Source organism: Uncinocarpus reesii, genomic scaffold (genome assembly GCF_000003515.1).
Source record: "Uncinocarpus reesii 1704 scaffold_1 genomic scaffold, whole genome shotgun sequence".
Taxonomy (NCBI): Eukaryota; Fungi; Ascomycota; class Eurotiomycetes; order Onygenales; family Onygenaceae; genus Uncinocarpus; species Uncinocarpus reesii.
The window spans coordinates 938,813-959,713 of record NW_003052500.1 but is presented as its reverse complement, the minus strand read 5'-3'; the positions used below and the strand labels follow the sequence as shown (position 1 = coordinate 959,713).

The following is a 20,901-nucleotide window of genomic DNA, read 5'->3' as shown; positions in this document are numbered from 1 at the left end:
GCTGCAATGTTACGGCTGAGTACCCCGATAGAAAGTCTTGTACACAATTGCTTCGCATGATGATTACGTGCTTAGAATGTTTGGATTTTGTTGTATATGAGTTTATCGAGCCAAATTTCATCTGACTGTTTCATGGATAACAATTATTCCCTACCTCAACCACCCCATGTCTCAACTGTAAACTTGGCGCGTGAGTGGCATTAGCAAGCTGCCCGGTCCGCCTTACGCCATACGCTCCACAGCTCTAAGCCAATAGCGGTTAGTTCCAGCAGCTCTCGGATTTTTGATCATCCGAAAGCTTCGACCCGATGGTCCGTGCACACGGGGTGCAAACAATGCAAACTTGCAAAACCTCATCTTGACGTCTCAACCTCAGTCTCAACATTGAAGGAGCGAGTCTGAGGGATGTCTCCCATTCCAACGCGATGATGTCCACACACCTATTTCTGCGCCGGATACCACGTCTTATTCGGCCATTGAGGCCCCCTAGCAGCTATGCCTCCCGTCCGAAACCTCGTCCGTTTACCAGCAACTCCCAACTTCTCCTCCTCTCTTCACCAGTAAATCGACCGCAGCTACCGTTCCTCCATTCACCTAGCACTCGTCCCATCCCGGCTTATTCCAACCGCGGCTTAAATCCCCGTCTTTTGAGCACAGAGCGTCGCAAGACTATCACAGATGGCATTAAAATCGCCGTCACAGTATACATTATCATGGGGTTGATATGGGTGGTTAAATTGGGTTACCAGCAGGAGAAAATTGAACGGATATTTCCCACACCGCCAGATTTTACGCTGTACAGTCGATGGCTTTTGCGGTCCGCCAGAGCATTGCAGAACCCGCAGTCAATAGGGCTGGCGTTGACATCGTGGTCGAAAGTTGGGGAGTTTTACACAGAGTTGTTGGAGCGATTGGAGAATCCGGAAATTGATGGGAAGGGTTTGAAGGAGCAGACTGAGGGTGGATTGGTGGTGGATGGCGTTGGCAAGATTGGATACGACATTGAGGGGATGAGTGAGTCGTGGAAGATGGGCTATTTCCAGGCCCTCATGGGCGCTGCTGAGACTGCAGAAAAGCTGGAAGGGTGGATGTACGATGAAAAACTGGATGCTGCTGCGCCAGCGGAGTATGTTGTTGGCCCGTCGAATCCTAACCCGAAGCCGAAGCCTGCGTCTATCAAACACATGCTTAACGAGGAGGATAGTCGACCAGCGTATGAATCTCCGGAGGTGTTTTACATGAAGATTCTTACGACGAAGGGGTTCCAGACCAACCAGCGACTTGATGCGGCTCTCGCTTACGCGGATTGGCTCGACTTCAAGGGCTGGAACGAAACGGCCGATGACATGTATAGGTGGGCGATGGACATCGCCGCATCAGGGCTCCCCGTGGACCCAAGTGCAGTCGTTGATATGAAGACCGGAATTTTGAAAGACGTTGGAAACAAACATGTTACTGAGAACATCCTACGTGCGACAACCGCGCTTGGCGTGCATAAGGTCCGCCGAGGCGACTTGGCCCCGGCACTCTCCATATTCTTATCTGTGCTCAGAGCTCGCCGGAACCTCCCTGAAGCACCTATCTCTCATGAAAACCAAATCCCTCCCCAAGATGAGTCCCCGTTATCCGAGCTATTCGAGATTCTGTCATCCTACGTCGTTCCACCTCCCTATCCCTATGCCACCCTTACCGGGAATGAACGGCCTCTCCGATCTGCGTCTGAGGCCTGCGACGAAGCCGGCCTGATGGTTTACATTGGCGAAATCATTTTCGCTTCGTCTTCACAAGAAAATGGCTTGTCGTGGACGCGTGACGCGGTTGACCTCGCAGAAATCTCGTTATTGCGGTTAGATGGGACCGACAACGGACCTCGGAGCTACGGGATGAAATACTCCAATGACGATGAGAAATGCCACGACTGTCTGCGCACCGGTCTGGATAACTGGAAGAAGATGGTGAAGAAGCTTGTCGTGCAGGCAGAACAGGAAGAATTGGATTGCATCAGCACCGCAAAAGATGGTTGGTTTAGCAGCCGCTCGAAACAAGTGAAGGAGAAACAGATGCAGAGGAGGCGATGGGAGGCAGAAGAAATGATTATTGAAGACCGATCGAAGAGGATTCAGAAGTTTATCGGGGATCCGTTACTGGCTGGGCTAGCACCAAACACGACGATGATGCTGTTTAGCTGATTGTATAAAATTTCGCCCCCTCCATTTATTTGGCGTCTCTTAGGCGGCGTTTCTGTGTTGGGCATGATTCAGAGACTTAGTTTTGCTCTCTATGGCTGTTATTTGGCAATGCATTTCAGTTGTGAACTAGCTTGCAGGATCATCACTCAAACAACAGCGTTTCTCCTGTCTCTGTGAGTTCCAGACTCTGGGGGCAGGACGTACCTTGCATTTGGTCTCCACCACTGGCGATGATCAATACTCATGGCTCGCCCTGGATGTTGCAGTCTATTATCGGGAGGCGTATTGCCAAATTCCCCTCTAATTTCCAAAAAGATCGATCGTAAACACGTTGAACGATGTCCGTGAGCGCTTAGTCAGCCGATAAACTCATCTGGAGCCGAGCTTTGATGCGACACCGTATCAAACATGGTGATCAACGTCTGCCTGCATTGGGGTATCCCTGGCAATAACGGTCACCAGGTCTTATCTCAGTGACTGGGATTATGAAAGATTGTCCCTCAGGTCAGCGCTAGACCCTTGGAGCTAGGTGGATCGTCGCTTGCATTTTCCCCCGGTACCCCCCGTCCCGTTGCCATTTGCGATGACTGTCAAGTGTGTTTGCAAACTAACGGTTGAGTCCAAACAGGCTCTCTTTTGAGCCAATCTCAGATGTACTGCTGAAAAGGCCGTTGCAACCTACCATGGGGTGAGCGGCTCGTTTGTTACAGATTTCCAGGGGGCCTTTTTCGCAACGGGCAGTGGGAAGCGGACGACCTTTAGACCCCAGGACTTCTCTCGCCGCTGGGAGGTGGGGGCGGAAGTGCATACCTCCAAGGTCCCCGATACATTCCTTGTTGGTGCTTCGGGAGACCGAGCAAGCCTGGTATGAGGCTCTTTGCAGTTCGTTGCTTTTTGTGTTCCTCTCGATACGACTTAAAACCCGGGGTGCCATACATGACTCGCAGACCGAAACGGATAGGAACGGAAAACGCGTCTTGATACGCTGTTTATCGCGCTTGGGAGCCTTCTTTTATCTCGATGAACGAGATTCGTTTTCCCGTTATCGAGTCCCGATCCGAATGCAGCTCGTAAGAGTGCATTGAACCCCCTGTTTCGGTCGCCAGGGATGTTGCCCAATCCAGCTTATTGCCAAACCTAGGAACGAACAATCGACATTGTGAAAAGCTCATCTTCATCTTGACTAGCGTGGAGAGCCAAACGCTAGTCGGATGGTGGCGGCTAGCTGTCGATCACTCTGATTTCCCCAGGAAACCGTCAGGCCCAATAGGAATCCTTCCGGATTTCATGTCTGATTGCTTTTTCCATGAGGAGCAACATGGACCATCATGATGCTCCAAAATCAAGATGGAGCGTACAAACATCGTTAGAAAAGGATGGTCCCTTTGTTGTCGGATGCATCGGCAAGTGAGGAGGTACACACATATGGTCCTCTAACGATATGCATTATTTGGAATCAACTACTGACCAACAAGTTGCATTGAGATGAAGGAGGGTAACAAATCTCGGAGGTTTTTCCATGACACACGAAAATTCGCAATGATCGGAGCCGGCTTATGACCGATGGTCCTCTGCAAGCATGGTATCAGGGGTTCCGAGCAACGTGGACGCTCTCAATCAAGGATCGGTATCTCCTACCAATTGGCAACCGTTTACACGGCTTCTTGTGTCTGTTCGGCGGAAAGCCTTATCAAGGTTTCCGGGGGCCAAACCCCACAATTTTCATATTAATATGAAACTGGAAAATTGTTCCTTTCTGGAACCCGGTGAATTCAAATCTTGTGGAAGCGAGTTTTGCTAACCCATGGGTGACAGCTGGGGCCAGAGGCCCTTGCACATCAAGGCCATGTGTTTCTTGGTTGGTAGAACATGAAGTTTTGGCCCTGCGTCCATACATATTCGGCCCGCAGGGGAGGTTGAAAGTGATACCCAACCATGTCAAATTGCAAGTGACTGCACGTTGCCGACTCCGTTTTATACCATGGATTGACGAGCATGCATTACAGGCATTCCAGGTTTTCATAACCAAAACGTGGAGATAATTTCTGGAGAACCCTGAAACGAGCTTTCTAGAAAATATGTCGTTGATGAAACCATGCGCACTGAATGTGCTTTTCAAGGATGATGCTTACTAGCCGTCCCTTCCATGTGCAAGCCACCCTCTTGCGAATCAAGCTTTGCTTTGTGGCTCTCCCCCGAACTATCAAATAATGCACGTTTTCCCAACTTAAGTCTTCTTGGCTGCTTCATCAATGTATGCTCCTCAACGGGAAACGGTCAAAGTAGCAGATCTCCAAGAAACACGGATTGAGAATTATGCCCATCCCTTGCATGGATGAGCTTTGGGTATTTGCCACTATTGTGCAAACAGCTGCAGGCTCGGTCAACTGCCGTGAATGGTAGCTCTGGGGATACGTTCAAAGAGGGAAAACCAATACTACCTCAGAAGGATAGTTGGAGTTGGCATGGTGCACGGATTCGACAACATACTTGATGCCCGATCTGTGCGTCATTTTCAACAATTCGAGCGACAAATGGAGCGTGTCTGTGTCGAGTACTCAGGGCTTGGGGGAACTTGAATCGAAGCGCCAGCGCCAGCGCCAGCGTCGGCTTGAGGTAGAGGCTCAATGTTTCTTGTCGTTGGTTGATTTGATGGGGCGATGGTGCCGTTTGCCCCGCCCGTTTTGAAGCGGGTGGGCATTTTTATATTCGCACCCGCAACGATTTGTGGATTTGTGTATACAATCTCAAACTTGCCTTCGAGCCGGCGATGGTATGTATGTAAGTATACACATCAATCTTTAGGATAGGTATTCTGAAGTATTGAGAGTATACAAAACAGCCATACTACTGCCTCATTTTGCCAAGCCTTCCAATGATATCCTAACCATTCATGGTTAGGCATTTCCTGAAAAGGAAACGGTGTTCGTGACGGGAACGTCAGTCAAGAGTGAAGCTCAACTGGCTCAACTACTCCTTCTCAACAACCATATGGCCAAATTCTATAAAAATAATATATATATATATATATATATAATACTATATAGAATTGAAGCTCTGTTCTTCTATAAGAACTTACTATGTCATTTGCTATAATCAACCTATGAAGTGTGGGCTTCTGACAACTACATCATGGCCTCACAGATGGGCTTATTTCTCAGCCACCATGGAATCTAAGTCTTATACTTGAGGGATATGCTTTTTATACCCAACAGATGCAAGCTAAATCTTTATTTCATCGGAATCTGATGAATATATAATGTGGACGATGTCTAAATCTTAGGTGGTTCAAAATGGCATTTGTATGGAGACTCGAGAGGTCCAACCCTCTCTTACAAAAGTTGCAAAACTGACTCAGAGTGGCCTGTACCATTGAGGTGTCTCAAACCAAGCTCACAGTTCAAAGATATGACTGCTCGGGAATCACAAGGGCAGCAGTCCTCCAAACCATCACCGTTGAGAAATGTGAGCAAAACAGCCCTGTTTGTATAGTCAGTTCTTTGATCATTCCCTTCATTAACCCCTTTCTTCAAACTACGGCCAGGAACCAGACTGACATCATATTTAAAGACCCCGAGTTAGAGGAGAGGATGAATATTGTTTGGAAATATTTTTAAACCTCTTCTTTCAGGGGGCATAACCATAGAGTGGCGACCCGGCAGCCACCGGTGAGAATCGACACTTTTAAGTCGGTCCCTTGTATAATGACCGGCACCAGATCGACCCCAGCTCAGATCACGACCCAGAGATAGAGGGGCGCGCGACTCAGGGGGGCTCATCAAAAGCTACTTCCATTATGTCACTTCGTACCAACTCCCCATAAGTGACTCTTAACAAATCTTGAAGGAGTTCCTCCACCCTCAACACTATCAAACAAGACAGAAGGGGGTGACATGTCACCTGTGGACTCCGACAAGGCTCCTGAGATAATAAAGGCTAGAGTTGGGAGTTTTGAAGACAAAGGCCTTTCAAAAAGTGCCTTGAAATTAGTTAGTATGCTCTCCTAATTATCCTTTTGCATTTTAGCTAACATAGCATAGACACAAGAAAGAGAAGGATGCTGCATTGTGCAGCAGATTCCATTCATTGATGTAGCTCACATGTTTCCGTTCTCATTGCGGAACATGAACGTTGCGACACCGCTGTTCACCACTTTGCGATATCTTTGGAAATCTTTCGTACAGGTGTTATAGTTATGACGCCATCGTATATCACCTCGGCGGAGAAAGTCTGCCTCATAGAACGGCTAGTTTTCTCGAACAGGTGATAACGCATGGCTTCTGGCCAGCCGTTCGGAACTCCGTGAGGCTCCACGGAGAGGATCTCGCTGCCTCCCCTGCGTTCTTTTGCGTCTGTGGTGCCCCCGTCGTCACCCCCATCCCGCCAGCTGAAAGCCCTGCTAGGTTCGGGTCCGTTCTCCAGGCGGGCGAAGAGGAGGCGGCCCATGAAGGGCAAGAATACGTCCCGGACGTTTAATTTTTCGTGATTTGACCTTCGGGCCGGTGGGTGGGTGGATCTTTTTTAAAATAGTTAATACCGATGGGAGTATTCTTGATTCCTTCCCAAATCGGGATTCCGAACTCGTACGTTAGAGTAGTTATGTGGGTGACCTTCTCTATGGATTTCTGGATGAACGTTGATCTCATGAGCTTTTATACGTGGGTTTTACGTTCTTGGCATGGAAGCTATGTACTATCCAGATTGGATGAATGGTAATCCATTTTTCTGGTATGCTTGCAATTGAAGTTATCCTTTGAATAGAGAACATAATCCACCATTGTATCCCCAAAATGTGATTAATTTCAAGCTCAAGCAAGCTTCGCATCTTTCACAATGTGGGCATCAATTGGCATCCTTTTAAAACCAAACAAGTCCACATCTCTCTTATCTTCCAACGACCGTACTCACTGGTGCCGTATACACTTTTCGTCCGCTCATGTAGTATATGACAAGGCTCGCAATCGCAACGACAACATACATTACGACGCCCCAATTGAAGTTTTTTGCCGTAACATGGCTTTCATTGGGCCAGAAGCTCCAAAAGAGAGCAAAAACAACGTACAAACAGGAAATTGCATTGACGATAGGGCCTCCTCTTTTCCCCAAGCTCCAGGCAGCTGGAGGCATTCGCTCTGGGTGATAGACGCGCTGGTAGAGAACGGCCCCGATAGAAAACGCATAGGTGGCCATGAGCGAACCGGCGTAAAGGGAAATGATGGCGTTGAAGGCGACATCGGCTGCGATGTAGATCAACGACATCAGACTGGAAATGAGACAAGTCACTAGGATTGAATTGACTGGTAGACGTTTTGTTTCATGAACCGCTGCTAGCCATTTGGCGAAGGGGAGCCCGTGGTCACGAGCAAAGGAGAATGTTTGCCGTGATGCTGCGGCGCTGAAAGAAACGTTACTTGAGACGATAAGTATCAGAATCATACTTGCAAGGATGGTAACGCCCGTAGGTGGTAGGGCACCTCCGAAGACATATAGAAAGGGAAATAATGTTGGATTGTTGATAGCTGCGATAACAGAAGGGAGGGCGAAAAGGTAGGTAACAAGGAGAATTAAGCCCATGGCACAGTTTATGAAATAGCCCCAAGCCATGGCCCGTGGAACGTGCCGTGATGCGTCTCTGACTTCCTCTGCCATGTGTGCGGCGGCGTCGGATGCTAGAAAATGGAATTAGCATCAAGATATAGTCAAATTAGCATAATTTGAAATTTTGTACGTACTTAATGAGCCATACATTGCAGTTATCTGGCCAACCATGAGACTGAGGCCTATTGTCGGCCATCCCCCATGATCAGCAAACACGGTGAATACTGTCTCTGCGGAATTGAGAGGAGCCAATGCCCAGAGAACAATGATAACTGCCAGGAAAACTAAGATGTGTAGAACTAGGAGAATGTTCTGGATCATGGGCATTGCTTGGGCAAACCAGACATTGATAAGATAGGCAAAGACGGCCATAGCACAGACGAGCAGGACGCCCTGCCAACGGGTTGGCTCATAGCCAGGGCGGTTCAGGATGATCAAGCCTTGGATGAGAGTACCGGCTAAGAATGGGCCCGCTGCTGCTCCGGCTTGCCATGCTAGAACTGACATCCATCCTATCACCTCTGGATTAGAATCAGAATTCAGTCACTATCAACGAAAGTGACCCTGACTTACCCGTGATATAACTCAGAGATTTTTGATATCGCGGAGAGGCAAATTCAGAGACCCAATGATACTGTCCACCGGAAATCGGTGCCCTGTTTGATTGGAATCCATCTTTAGCAAACCAGCCGTACATAAAACAACGGGCTTTTTGAACTAACATTGACGCCATTTCCGCCATGGAGCAGATGCAAAAGCCAAACCCGATAAAAGTCCATAAATAGGACCAAAATAGACCAGCAGCTCCGCCGTCTTTCAGCCCTTGATGTTGGGAGCTAAAGGCTAAATTAGCAAGTCGAAAAGGCCAACAGATCAGCTAAATATCAAAAAACGGCCCGCAAAACACGTACAGTAACATGAACTCCCAAGTGGCTCCGACCACTATAGAGAAGCTCAGCGCAGCCACGGGCCGGTAGGTCCTCTACTGGAAGTTAGAGAAGCATGCTCTATTTAGTACGGCAAGATAATCGAGCAGGGAAAGACGGTACGTAAAGACTGGACGAACCACAAACTCCTGATCCTTGCCCATACGCATCATATCCCTATGGTCGTTTCGTGTATGTCCCTGGAAGGGGGAGACAAAGTCATAGCCATCAGTAGTCTCCAAACGCTCCAGGCCATATTCGTCCTGAAGTTCTATTGAATGACGAAGGTGCGACGGTTTGGCTTCTTCATCCACGGATGAAGCCGGTGATGAAGCCATTTTGACAAGACCCGAACACTCTCGCAGCAAAAGCTTTCGCAACCTCCGTTCCGCTTGATGCGATCTAACTAGCGGTCCGACAACATAATGGCAAGCTAGTGTAGGCCGTTTTTTTTTTTTTGATAACGGAGGGCCCCGTGAGAACACAGGCGCAGTTGCAGAGAGGAGCGGTTTTTGAAAGAGACGCGACGAAAAGGATCGAGATAGACGCGGATTTGGAATGAATGTGCCTCCAATAGCTCAATACCGGGAAATTTTGAGCAGATCGATCTACTCCGCAAGATCTCCGTCAATCTTGGAGAAGTCAAGATGGCCGCGCACACCACTTGTCAAACGTCGTGAGCAGAATTTGCGCTCAAAACACCCCTAGTCCGAGATTCAAGCATTTGCTGGACGCGATCTGCGCCTATGGAAGCGGACGAAATAGGGAGCCAGGAAGCCCACCGTCGTCAGTGGGCGTCAAGAGAGGCTGTCTTGCTGGGTCGTTTGATCGCCAGCTGCACAGCAACTGGCGGAGCCTGCGAGTTGCTCTTCCGTCGAGGCAACGAGATTTACCCGTTGGAGGGCCGGCGAATGACCTTCTCAAGCCATCGTAACTGGTGCTGATCGTTGGAAAGGGACCAATATCCCGACTTTGTGCGACGGCAAAGGACGCCACAAACCCGGAAGCCCGCGTCAGTCCAGATATCGCCGCCTTGGGCGACATGAAGGACACGAGAGCCGTGACGACTGGTCTGCAGCCGATCGACCCATCATGTCGGAGATCGAAGCTGGAAGGTCGAGCGTCTTCAGGAGTGAGTTGCATGTTCAGTTTGGGCGCGACAGCCGGCAAAAAGAAAATCAGCGGCGATGATCTGGTTGAACCAACGACACCTCGCCAGCAGCAAGCCGACAGTTCACAAGACACCACCGCAGGAAAAACGAACGAGAGCGTTGGAACTATTATTTGCAGCTCTCCGGACTCGAGATATACCAAGGATCCTCTCGGGCTTGAGCCCACAATCTATTCGATGCCGGGGTCTGACGGATGCGATCGCCCAAGGGATACCCGAATGCGGCCCATCCAAAGCAGCCATTGTCCATTCTAACGGGCGGCGTGTCCCTGCGATTCGTGATCTCGAGGTGCTGCCGGCTGTCCGGCTGGTGGTTACGATCTCTTCAAGTGATCTGGCAGCGGGCTTGGTTGAATCCATTGCTGATCGTCGCGGAGAGCGTATATTGCAGAAGAAAACATGACTGGCTTCTTAAAGACCAACGGGCTTTTACCCAGTGGATTGGCCGTTTCTTTCATGGACTGCGCAACTCGGTTATGCAGCTTGCTTCTCTTTCATTCTCCTGCCTTACAGTTCATCCAAAGATCAAGCACCATGCATTCCAAACGCCCGTTGCAGCGATGGAGAGCGCTACGCTGACTGTCAATCACTGAGAGACAGACCTCATGGGAGCCCAGGTTTCCTTGGGACTGCCAAACGCATTGTGTGACCTTGGTTATTATTATCTTCGCTTTTTCACTTCCCGCCCGGCATGTCCGTACGAGGTGGTATGAATACTCTGGTCTGACCTGACCAAAAGCTCCAACTCCCACTCGGCCAGAGAATTCGCCTTTTTCTCCAAGTTTCGTTGGCCTGCTGGATTCACTATGATTCATGGAGGCTCGCACGACGAAATCCCTTCCCGAGGGCGTTCTGCCCCCGCTCACAGTCAATAACAGCAAAGACCGCGGCGGTTTAATCATCGTTGTATCAGCTATCGCCCTGAGCGTCGCGCTGGTTTTACTCGGGATTCGCGCCTATATTCAAAGAATCAGGAGGACGATCAAATTGGATGATGTCCTCCTTCTCGCCGCTACTGTGAGGGCCGCCCTGGAGTTACAACCTGAAGCGTCGTGCTGACCACGATTTCAGCTTCTATTTTGCGTCCAGTCAGCATTCGTCTTCCTACAAGTACACAACGGATGGGGTAAAATGCATGAACTCCTACCACTTCACAGTCATGACCAAATGTTCAAGGTTTGAATTTGCCTTTGACTTAAAATAGGACGGTGTTGGCTAACTATTGTAGACGGCGTACATTGCCGACATCCTATATATAGCTACGCTCTACATTTCTAAGTGCTCGGGCTCTTTTTTCTACCTGCGTATATCGCCTAGCAAGATACTCCTACGTGCTGTCTGGGCGATTGTCTCCATTGCAACACTATGGACGGCTGTTTCAGTGTTGCTTCTTGGACTTCGATGTGATGTGAATCATCCGTGGACTAACATCACGGCAAAATGCAGCGGTCTCGTGAGAAACTCCCATATCGTCGTTCCGAGTCTCCTCGATTAACTAATGGATTCTTCAGTTTGCTCGTTGGGCACTCGTGGGTGGAATGGATATGTTTATTGAATTGGCCATAGCCGGCACATCAATAATCCTCGTCCATGACATTCAAATATCCAAAAAACAAAAAGTCCAAGTCATATTGTCATTGAGCTCTCGCATATTGTCAGTAATGATCTGCACCTCTTCTTCACGGTCCCCCCCCTAACCGCACAACAGAGTCTTTATACCCGCAATCCTCCATCTTTATTACCTCCACCGACAGCAGCGCTCTAGTGAGCCTGCATACTTCGGCACTTACACCACAATTTGCGCTCAAGTTCAGTTAGGATACATTCTCGTAGCCAACACCATCCCCTGCCTAAAACCCTTCATAGCCGCCTATGAAGGAGCAAACGCTAAACTGACCTTTCGAGGACAATCCACCAGCCCGCGCGACTCAAAGGTGCCGTCACAAGACGAAGAAAATTGCCCGGGGGTAAAACAGGCTGACAACAAGGACTATCGCAACAGTCGAGCGTTGGACTTGTCTGATCATCCAGCATTCCAACAAGATCGAAGAAAAAGTTCGGGACAATTGCCATTGCGCTCTTCGAGAGCGCTTCCTGGGAACCAGTCACGAGAGACAAGGGTCGGAAGCCCAAGGATCGTTTTTTTCGGGCAACCTCCCAAGGCCAGCGGTGCAACTGACCGAGAATCAAAGCTCGCCTTAGTAACGGGGATTATGGAACCTGGAAACAAAAGCTGAGGAAGCAAGGATAGTGAACGGCGAAGTACTTGATGTGATTCTGTGTATATATATTGTTCTAATCCTGTACCTATAAGCTAACCTGCTCCATTAGTGGAAACAAACCTCCATTTTCCCAGGTGACTCTCCAAGAAAAGGCTGGTAGTACGGAAAAACTATGTAGTACGTCTGAGACACTGAAAGCCTCCAAAGCGGAGCTGACTACTGCGGTAGTGAGAAAGGAGCGATGTATGGCAAGCTCATATATACAAACGTGCAACTGTACAGATTTACAAAGGATAGTCGAGGAATCGAAGGGAGCAGGAGGAGTAGAAATGCATGGAGGCAACAGAATACACGGAATATAAATACGCTGGGTGAAATAGCGCTGCCAAAACATAATGTAAACGGGCGAAACCCCGGAAGGAAGGAATAGAGGAAGAAAAGGTAGAAGAAACAATCAAAAAGGTCACTGAACTGTGGGAAACAGATCGCGGCAGTTCCACAAATATATATCCAGATACACGAATGAAAAACAAAAAATTAGAATGGGACAAACTCCAAACGGTTGAGAGCCCTCCCCGCAACATCCAGGCCCTTTTCCGAGGTCAACCGTCAGCTGGATGATTTGCAGCTAGAAAATTTTTTTATCAACAGTGCAGATTAGAGACTTGTTTTCCGTGTGCTCTCCTTATCGTCGTCTCTCCCAGTTTTCCCAACAATCGTACCGTCTTGCAGCTGGATCGTATAATTTCTGAAATTCAACGCAAAGGAATGTCCGCCGTAGCTCCAATCCATGGGCATCTGCGTCGCAATATCAAAGTCACTACTGGCAATTTTCAAAAGCCCTTGAATGGCATCGTGGGCATTGGTGGCACTGCGAAACTCTCCGGTTCTCTCAAAAATAAATAGGACTGCAATGCGAGCGAAATCTATGACTTCCGCTGGTAAAGGCTGGTTCCCGTCTGAGGACGTGGTCGGCTTGTTTGGCTGAACATTAAGCGGAACGGTACCTGTTTCTCTAGGGAGGGAAGGATCATTGCGACGAGCAATAGGTACATGATTACGACTGTGATATCTGCGATAATCATCGTCCGATGTGTCAGAGAAGTACGAGAGCAAACGACGTCTCTTGTTGGATCCGTTGAAGGTAACCAGCGCGTTCTCGCTAGTACACGATAAGTCTTCCTGGTTGAACAAGCCCAAAATCCTGGAGGCATTCAGGGGAATGCTGAAGTTGGACTGGGATTGGTCGAAGAGCCGCGGAAGCGCATGGCCCACAGTCGCGTTTTGATAGTCGCTGTTGATATTTGCGATCGTGCAGCTGCTATCGCCAGGGACAGAGCACCTGGGGCCACGGAACCCGTCCACGCACACACATCCGCATTCAGGCTCGCGGCCGATGCTGACGCCGCCATTCAAACAAGGATGTAATGCCTCACAGCTAGCAGGCGAAACGGTGGGCCTGTCCGGGTTATCGCTATTTTGTTCCCGAGGAAGAACGATCAGGGCAACAGGTATGATTACCGCGGAAGAAATGAGGAGAAATAAAACGACGATAATTAGAATGAATGCACAACGAGACAGCCCGCAGCAGCGTTGTGGTCTTGTCGGCTGCTCCGTTGTAGTATTGGCAAGCGCCGCATTTGGGTTCGCCCGGTTTTCATACGCCCCCGAGCCTCGAGAGCCAGCAGTTGGTGTACCAATGGCACCAGGAGGAGGGAAAGACGCCAGGATGTCGGATATAGACCCAGAATTGCGACCGCGTCCTTTGTTTGCATCACCACCGCTGTTAAGCATATCAAGCATACCAAGTCTGCTAGCCGTTCTTCCACGGTCCAAGTTGGAAGCTAGTTTGGTGGCACGTCTGATAAGATCTGGAAGACTGGTAAGGCTCCCTCTCGCCTCTGCTTCCCGAACCGCATCAATATCAAGCGGAGGCGGCCGTTTTACGTCGAGCCGACTCCGGTTCGACTTAGAAACAACGCGGTTATCATGATTCAGAAGCTCAAGTTCCTTCAGTTCTTTTTCCGAAAGTGTACCCAAAATCTGCGTTTTCGAGATTGGGAGTTTTTCCAAGTCATCCAAGGTGTCTTCAGAAGAAGCAGAATCGGAGCTGAAACGGTTTTGGTTGAAAGCTCTTTGTTGATTCCCAGTTGGCGACCGTGTGTCCGTAGTGTTGGGGGTCATTCCTCCAACTGCATATGCACCGACATCAGCGTTGTTGAATCTAATATCTTCGCCGCGACCTTCAGGCCTCAAACGTCTTCCTTCGGTCTCAGAAGTTTGACTGTTTTGAGGTTTGTTAATGGTGCGAAGAGATGGTTTGCCTCGTTTTCCCACGCTGGCTTGACGTACGAGTCCCTCATCATCATCTGCGGCATGGGCGCCTAACGATTCCCTTGAAGAAGTGGGAAAATCTCCATCAAGCGGCGCAGTTCCCCAGCTAGAGGGAATAACTTTACTTGAAGCATAGGAAATCGGTTTTCTTGGGGAGCTTTCGGGGAATTCTTCCTGAATGGGGGAGATATTGGGATTATTTGCATAAAAAGAATTCGCACCACGTCGAGCGGACGGAGGACCGAGATACTGATTCCTTTGTAAATACCCCCTGTCAGGAGGGAACTCGGGAGAGCTGAATGGATCTGAAAACGAATCTGGGGACATCGTCTGGTCGGAAACCGGTGTCAAATCCTGCGCGTATGCCCGAGGGTCTTCATATTGGTACCCCATGACCCCAGGTGGTTGGTTATAAGCCGTATTCGATGTGTATTCTTGCATTCTCGACGGGTCGAGTGGTGCAGGAACGTTGCGAGGGTCTGGTCGTGGAGGTCGTTGAGGTCTAGGAGGAGCCATATCATCAGGATACCTGCTTATTTCGATCACTCCGGTGTTATCATCAGGCAGAGGCCATGGTGCCATCTGAGAAGGCGCCATATTCGGGCCTCTGACTCCTTGTTCATCTGGCGAGAATGCGGCCGGAACTGGGGGTGGTTGCCTCGCAGGAAGACGGGTTGGGGCCTGAGGTCCTCGACCGCGTCCTACATCAGCATATACATTTGGTGGTAAGCCAGCTTTCATCATCTCCCTCGCGCGCCGTACAGAACCCTTTCCGCCATGGCTTGCACCTTCATACTGCCCGTCATTCATTTCGACTCAGGAGAAGTACCGACGGATAAGCACCTATTCAACACAATATCCGTCTCACGATTACCAATGGAAACGTAGGCTGCTTGATGAGTGTCGGTTTGGTATATATGGCATATCGAATCTTAAATAGTTTGGTAAAGGAGCTGATCATTCCTGGATCAACCAGGCGCCACACAATGAATGGAAAGCTGCAAAAAGCTGGTTCCACAGAAAAAAGCTGTCTGCAAAGACGTGATCCACGAGTGTCCACGATCGCAACACGGCTTCAATAGTTTGTTAATGGTCCTTTTCGACACAATTCAAAATTTGGCGAAAAAGGCAGCCAGCATACAACAGCTGCACTGCTTAGTTACGTCGAATAGAAGGCGAAAAGAATCGATTCGTCCAGCAGATACGCTGGTTGCTTCTGGGTACCAAGTCAGCAGGTCGGCCACCAACGAAGCTGTAGACATTGTTGAGGACCAACTTGTCGAGGACAGACATCTGGTGCCGGCTTATACCAGCATCCCATAATCATATGATACATTCCGCAATCAGACAAGACTGGGCTAAGATAGGGTACATTTTGGCTTGAAATCCAAATATGATGTGAATGAAATTGCATGAACGTACCAGGAAAGAATGAGCGACTTTTGTTATAAGTGTAAAACGAGCGACTTGGGCGAGAGAATGAACGGGTATCGAAATTCACATACCCTCCAGCGTCAAACCTTTGACGTCTCAGAGTTGCTGCAGAGGCATACAGGTGATTCCGTGCTGGTCTTGTCTCAACAAGAACCAATTGGCTTCAGAACGCAAATCTCGACAGGCCGGGCCGAGAGTTCGTAGAGAGAGGCAAAAAGAGCGTCGAGCTCTGATGAAGAAAAGGAAGAGCTGGATGGAGGAAAAATGAATCTGACCAGATGCCAATGAGGAGTTTGGCAGAAAGACCAGCCTGTCGAAGAGGCGATCAGGGCGGCATCAAGCCAATGTTCTCATCGGCTTCTAGTATCGACTTCCACCCTTCCCTCATTTGCGCTGAAACCGACTTTCCCAGGATGTGCGAACCGGTTCCATTGCTGGAGACGGCCATTATTGGTGGAAGAACGCAGCCCATTCCTGTTGCTTGCTAGCCTCTCTCAACCCCGGTTGAGACTTGGGATCCACGCCAGCCGGAAGTGGAAGAGCGCGTTCGGAGTTGAAACAGAGCCCAGAACACCAGGGACCAGGCGGATTGGATGTGGATGCGGATTTTTAGCAAGGTCGCTTGCAAGCACTTGAAGAGTCTTGTCTCGTGGTCTCCTAGCTCCGGTTAGCCATCTTGTTGTTGCTAGTTGTCCTTGAACTTCATCCCGAGCTGGCTCTTTTTCTGCAAGCAAGCAAAAATGCAGCTTCATTATCGGGTTGTTGGCCAAACTCGAGCCATTCTTTGTCGCTGGCGTGGATTCGAGAATTCCAAATGTCTTACTCGGAATGAAATGTGTGGGGAATCCGGGCCTTTTCAGAATGGTTCAGGGTTCTATGAATCTTCGTTGCATCCAGCCTTGACGCGTCCTCCAGCCTCCAGGCCTCATGACAGTCAAACACTCGATGGCCTTGGAGTTTGGAGAAGACCAGAAGTGAATCCTCCTCGCCAGACGTTGGAATAAGAATCCAAAGCTGCTGCAGAGAACAATGCTAGAACGAAGTCAGGTGATGGCCCTTATTTGAGCCTCAGCATCAATATCATTTCGAGATTTGATTGCAAACCACGATGAAAAGGAGCATCCTGGCTGGCTGCATCCACGACCTTGTTGCATCTTGAATTGACCTTCTTATTCTACCATTCGGAGTGCTCCTGCTTTACTGTGGGTGGGCGGCGGACGAGGAGTCCTTCCTCCAGCAGTTCCCGTCGAAATGACTCTTCCTGACAATAAGAAGATCCTTCGTCTTCTTATTATTTGTTCAGATCCGAATGGCTAAAGTGCTACTTTCATGGTTCTCCTCAGGCGAGCCGAAACGAGAGTGAATCTCGCCAGATGCTGGAATTATTATTACCATAGTAGTAAAGCTTCTACCCGGATCTGATCGTCTATTGCGGACATGCAACATTGGCCGCATTGGTTTCAAGGTATGGACATCCATCTTCTTCAGCAGTCCTTAATAATTTCAGACGTTGCTCCGCGTCCCCTGCTTCACGGTTCCTGCGGGTATTAACGGCTGGGTACTGAATAGACGATTACCTCGTGCAGGAAAGATTACGGAGATTATCGCCATACCCGATCCAGAGAACAATCAACCCTTCTCTTCTGACGCAACAACCCATCCCTCCAGTTGAGCTCCCATTTCTCGTTGTGTGAGCGGATTTGAGTGAGGCTTTGAGACAAGGAGAAGGACTACTGAGGTACACCCTGGATAACAGTATCGATCACTTTCCCGTTTCGCGGGTCCCTTCGAGGAATCCCTACTTGGCGGTGCAATTATGGCTGAATACGGTGATTCCCGGTTGCGAAGCGCTTCGAGTTCCCCATCCAAAATCTCCGGGGAACGATGCATTGTCTGATCGATCTTCGCGAAGTTGGACCTCCTCGACTCCGACTACTCCCCTTTCAACTCATGTGATGGATCAATCTGTCAGTAAATCTCAGCCAAGTTTCCAACCTTGGGAAAGCGGTGAAACGAGTGCAGAAGCAGACATTTGGACTACCTTCGTCTCATTACCCAGTATCGCTGCATCGCTGGAGCGTATGGGTTCTTAAATATATGAGTCCCTCATATCCTCATTTTAGTCAGTCTATTGCGGTATCAAGGACAGGAACCTGCTCGAACCCGACAAGATGTGACGAAAGAGGTTGGCCAGCAGATTTCGGGATCTCATGAGATAGTAAAGGCTTGGGTTCGCATTAAGAAATCTCCTGGTTTTCGAGAAAAAAACTTATTAACGGAGATCGTACCCTTCAGGTTTCATCCAAGCGTACCAGAGAATGCAAAAGGATGATCTGCCGCCCAATGTTGAAGCCCTCTGTATTATTTTCCGCGTGGAATCTGGATCAAGCAAATCATAATCGTCCCATTTGCCAAATAAGAAAAGGAGACATGTCAACTTCGGAGTTCCACAATATACTTCCCATGTTGGTAACTGATATCTCGCCCTTTTGATACTTTCATAGGCTGCTCGGTTTTGCTTACATACCCGAAGGTAGCATAAGGTGCCGAAATATGCGGTCTTTAGGCGTTTTGTTTCAGGTATGAGCTCGTTTTTATCGTTGGATGTTGGGAAAAGAAGAAGTCCTGGCCTCGAGACTCGTAACACTGGCCGCGCCCTGAAACATTTACAAGGATGTAAATGTATCTGAATCTCCGTGAAATTGACCATGTCTCCTGGGAACACGTTCCTCAGAAGTTTCACGATTTCATTACAACGAGAGCGAAATTTTCGCTCATACTGAAGGGCACGGTGCATATTACTCAATGGTATGGTAGGAAACATTTTCGGCATTTCGAAACGAGCCAGTGAAGGAGAAACAGTCCATGGGATTATAAGTTTCCCATTCAATTATTACTTATTAGTTATTAATCGAGCAGAAGGTATGTACAGCTAAGAAAAGAAGAGAAAGTCGGCAAGCTACGTAGATCTGATAGATTGACACCTACGCTTGCTTAATGATATTCCAGAGTCGCGGGGAAGAGCTCCATGTGCTCTTATAACGCTAGCACAGCGAAGGTAACAAAACCCATCAGGAAACTCAGATTGCTTCCGGAAAGGACTCGGTGAGCGCTTCCCTCAAAGGTTGGTGGAGAGGACGGCACCTGCGGCTCTGAAGGATTTTCAGGAGGATTTGATGTAGTAGGGGTATTATTTCCCGGGCTCATGGTCGAGGCAGAAGGGATTTCGGGGGGAGGAATCTCGACGGCAGCGCTGGACGACGAAATGATGACTGTACGGGTAACCCCCGGATAACTTGCACTTGCATCCGAACCAGGTTCGGTTGTACCTTTGGATGGGAGCGAGGGCAACGTTTCCGTAATGTGCTTGCTTTCTCCTGGACTAGGAACAGTGATAAATGAATCGGTGATAACGGGGCAGGTCGTTGTGATGGGAATCGTTTCAACTGTGGTATAAGTCGTATAGGAAGAGCTCGGGCAGTCCTGAATCGTAGTGGGACAAGCTGTAATGGTAACTGTGCGGGTCGTGAATATAGTCGATATGGTGTAACTTGGGATCGTAGGAGATGATGGTACAGATTGGCTAGCTGGGCCTGATGTCACAGGGACTGTGGATGCTGAAAAATCAGTTGAATCACAAATAGTGGTGGTATCTGTAACAGGGCCAGGGAGAGAGGTTGATGATGTTGTCACAAGAGAACCAGAGGATGTGGTCATGTCAGTTCCAGTTGAAGCAGTTGAATCACAGGATTCTGTTTCGCTCTCTGTGTGAGATCCTGTAGTTCCTGTCACTGAGGCTGAACCGTAGGTAGTTGTTTCAACAGACGAAGATGTGATTAGAGTGGTTTCGGTTGCAGTTGCAGTTGCTGAGGATGCTGTATCAGTCACTGTTGCCAGTGTGCTTTCAGATGATATAGTTGCTGTCAAGGACGTGGTTTCTGATGCTGATGTTGTTTCAGTCATGGTTTCCGATACACTGTCAGTTGTGGAAGAGGACATTGTTCCACTTGCTCCTGATGTGATTGTTTCTGATTCACAATCAGTTGTTGATATTGTTTCTGATGTTACAGACACTGAGGTTTCAGTGGCCGTAGTTGTGGTTGAATCGGTTACAGTCTCTGATTCACAATCGGTTGTTGCCGAAGTTGTCTCTGTGACTGACACTGAGGTTCCAGTGGCCATAGTTGTGGTTGAATCAGTTACAGTCTCTGATTCACAATCGGTTGTTGCTGAAGTTGTCTCTGTGACTGACACTGAGGTTTCAGTGGCCATAGTTGTGGTTGAACCTGTTATAGTCTCTGATTCGCAATCGGTTGTTGATGTTGTTTCCGATGTTACTGACACTGAGGTCTCAGTGGCCATAGTTGTGGTTGAATCTGTTATAGTCTCTGATTCACAATCGGTCGTTGCTGAAGTTGTTTCTGATGTTACAGACATTGAGGTCTCAGTGGCCATAGTTGTGGTTGAATCTGTTATAGTCTCTGATTCACAATCGGTCGTTGCTGAAGTTGTTTCTGATGTTACAGACATTGAGGTCTCAGTGGCCATAGTTGTGGTTGAATCAGTTACAGTCTCTGATTCGCAATCAGTTGTTGCCGAAGTTGTTTCTGATGTTACTGACGCTGAGGTTTCAGTGGCCATAGTGGTGGTTGATTCTGTCATGGTTTCTGATTCACAGTCAGTTGTTACTGATGATGTCTCCGTTGCTGTAGAAGCTGTTGTTTCTGAAGTTATTGACAATGTAGTCCCAGTCGCCACAGTGGTGGTGGATTCCGACAATGTCTCCCATTCGCAATCAGTTTGTCATCGATGTTGTTTCCGTGGTTATGGAAGAGGGTCGTTTCCGAGGCAGTAAGTGATGTGGTTTCTGTGGTCATAGTGGTGGTTGATTCAGACAGTGTCTCTGAATCACAATCAGTTGTCATTGATGTTGGTTTCCGTAGTTATGGACCGAAGTCCGTTTCCCGAGGCAGTTAAGTGATGATGGTCTCCGTTGCGCCATGGGTGGTGGGTTGAATTCAGAACAG

General features: G+C 48.7%; 8 protein-coding genes across 8 annotated transcripts in view; 1 reads left to right on the top strand and 7 right to left on the bottom strand.

Annotated features, from left to right (window-relative positions):
- Window positions 1–713: 713 nt before the first annotated feature.
- UREG_00497 (uncharacterized protein) lies at window positions 714–2,189 on the top strand (the record flags this gene model as incomplete). Its single annotated transcript, XM_002540938.1, has 1 exon — window positions 714–2,189. One exon carries the CDS (start codon window positions 714–716, stop codon window positions 2,187–2,189), a length of 1,476 nt encoding a protein of 491 aa, XP_002540984.1.
- A 76-nt stretch (window positions 2,190–2,265) lies between these two features.
- UREG_00496 (uncharacterized protein) lies at window positions 2,266–3,127 on the bottom strand (the record flags this gene model as incomplete). Its single annotated transcript, XM_002540937.1, has 3 exons — window positions 2,266–2,284; window positions 2,394–2,456; window positions 3,000–3,127. 3 exons carry the CDS (start codon window positions 3,125–3,127, stop codon window positions 2,266–2,268), a joined length of 210 nt encoding a protein of 69 aa, XP_002540983.1.
- Window positions 3,128–4,704: 1,577 nt separating this feature from the next.
- On the bottom strand, window positions 4,705–4,890 carry UREG_00495 (uncharacterized protein; the record flags this gene model as incomplete). The annotated part of the gene is made up of 1 exon (XM_002540936.1): window positions 4,705–4,890. One exon carries the CDS (start codon window positions 4,888–4,890, stop codon window positions 4,705–4,707), a length of 186 nt encoding a protein of 61 aa, XP_002540982.1.
- A 2,183-nt stretch (window positions 4,891–7,073) lies between these two features.
- Window positions 7,074–9,051, bottom strand: UREG_00494 (uncharacterized protein; the record flags this gene model as incomplete). Its single annotated transcript, XM_002540935.1, has 4 exons — window positions 7,074–7,858; window positions 7,922–8,299; window positions 8,361–8,623; window positions 8,861–9,051. 4 exons carry the CDS (start codon window positions 9,049–9,051, stop codon window positions 7,074–7,076), a joined length of 1,617 nt encoding a protein of 538 aa, XP_002540981.1.
- An 896-nt stretch (window positions 9,052–9,947) lies between these two features.
- UREG_00493 (uncharacterized protein) lies at window positions 9,948–10,127 on the bottom strand (the record flags this gene model as incomplete). The annotated part of the gene is made up of 1 exon (XM_002540934.1): window positions 9,948–10,127. One exon carries the CDS (start codon window positions 10,125–10,127, stop codon window positions 9,948–9,950), a length of 180 nt encoding a protein of 59 aa, XP_002540980.1.
- Window positions 10,128–11,694: 1,567 nt separating this feature from the next.
- Window positions 11,695–11,957, bottom strand: UREG_00492 (uncharacterized protein; the record flags this gene model as incomplete). Its single annotated transcript, XM_002540933.1, has 2 exons — window positions 11,695–11,734; window positions 11,782–11,957. The coding sequence occupies 2 exons, from the start codon at window positions 11,955–11,957 to the stop codon at window positions 11,695–11,697; spliced, it is 216 nt and encodes a 71-aa protein (XP_002540979.1).
- An 806-nt stretch (window positions 11,958–12,763) lies between these two features.
- Window positions 12,764–15,250, bottom strand: UREG_00491 (uncharacterized protein; the record flags this gene model as incomplete). The annotated part of the gene is made up of 1 exon (XM_002540932.1): window positions 12,764–15,250. The coding sequence occupies one exon, from the start codon at window positions 15,248–15,250 to the stop codon at window positions 12,764–12,766; it is 2,487 nt and encodes an 828-aa protein (XP_002540978.1).
- Window positions 15,251–18,910: 3,660 nt separating this feature from the next.
- The window catches only part of UREG_00490 (uncharacterized protein), a gene marked incomplete at both ends in the record, with an annotated part of 2,822 nt that continues 831 nt past the window's right edge, over window positions 18,911–20,901 (bottom strand). The window contains one exon of the mRNA XM_002540931.1: window positions 18,911–20,656. Coding sequence (XP_002540977.1) covers window positions 18,911–20,656 — 1,746 coding nt within the window. The remainder of the gene's footprint in view (window positions 20,657–20,901) is intronic.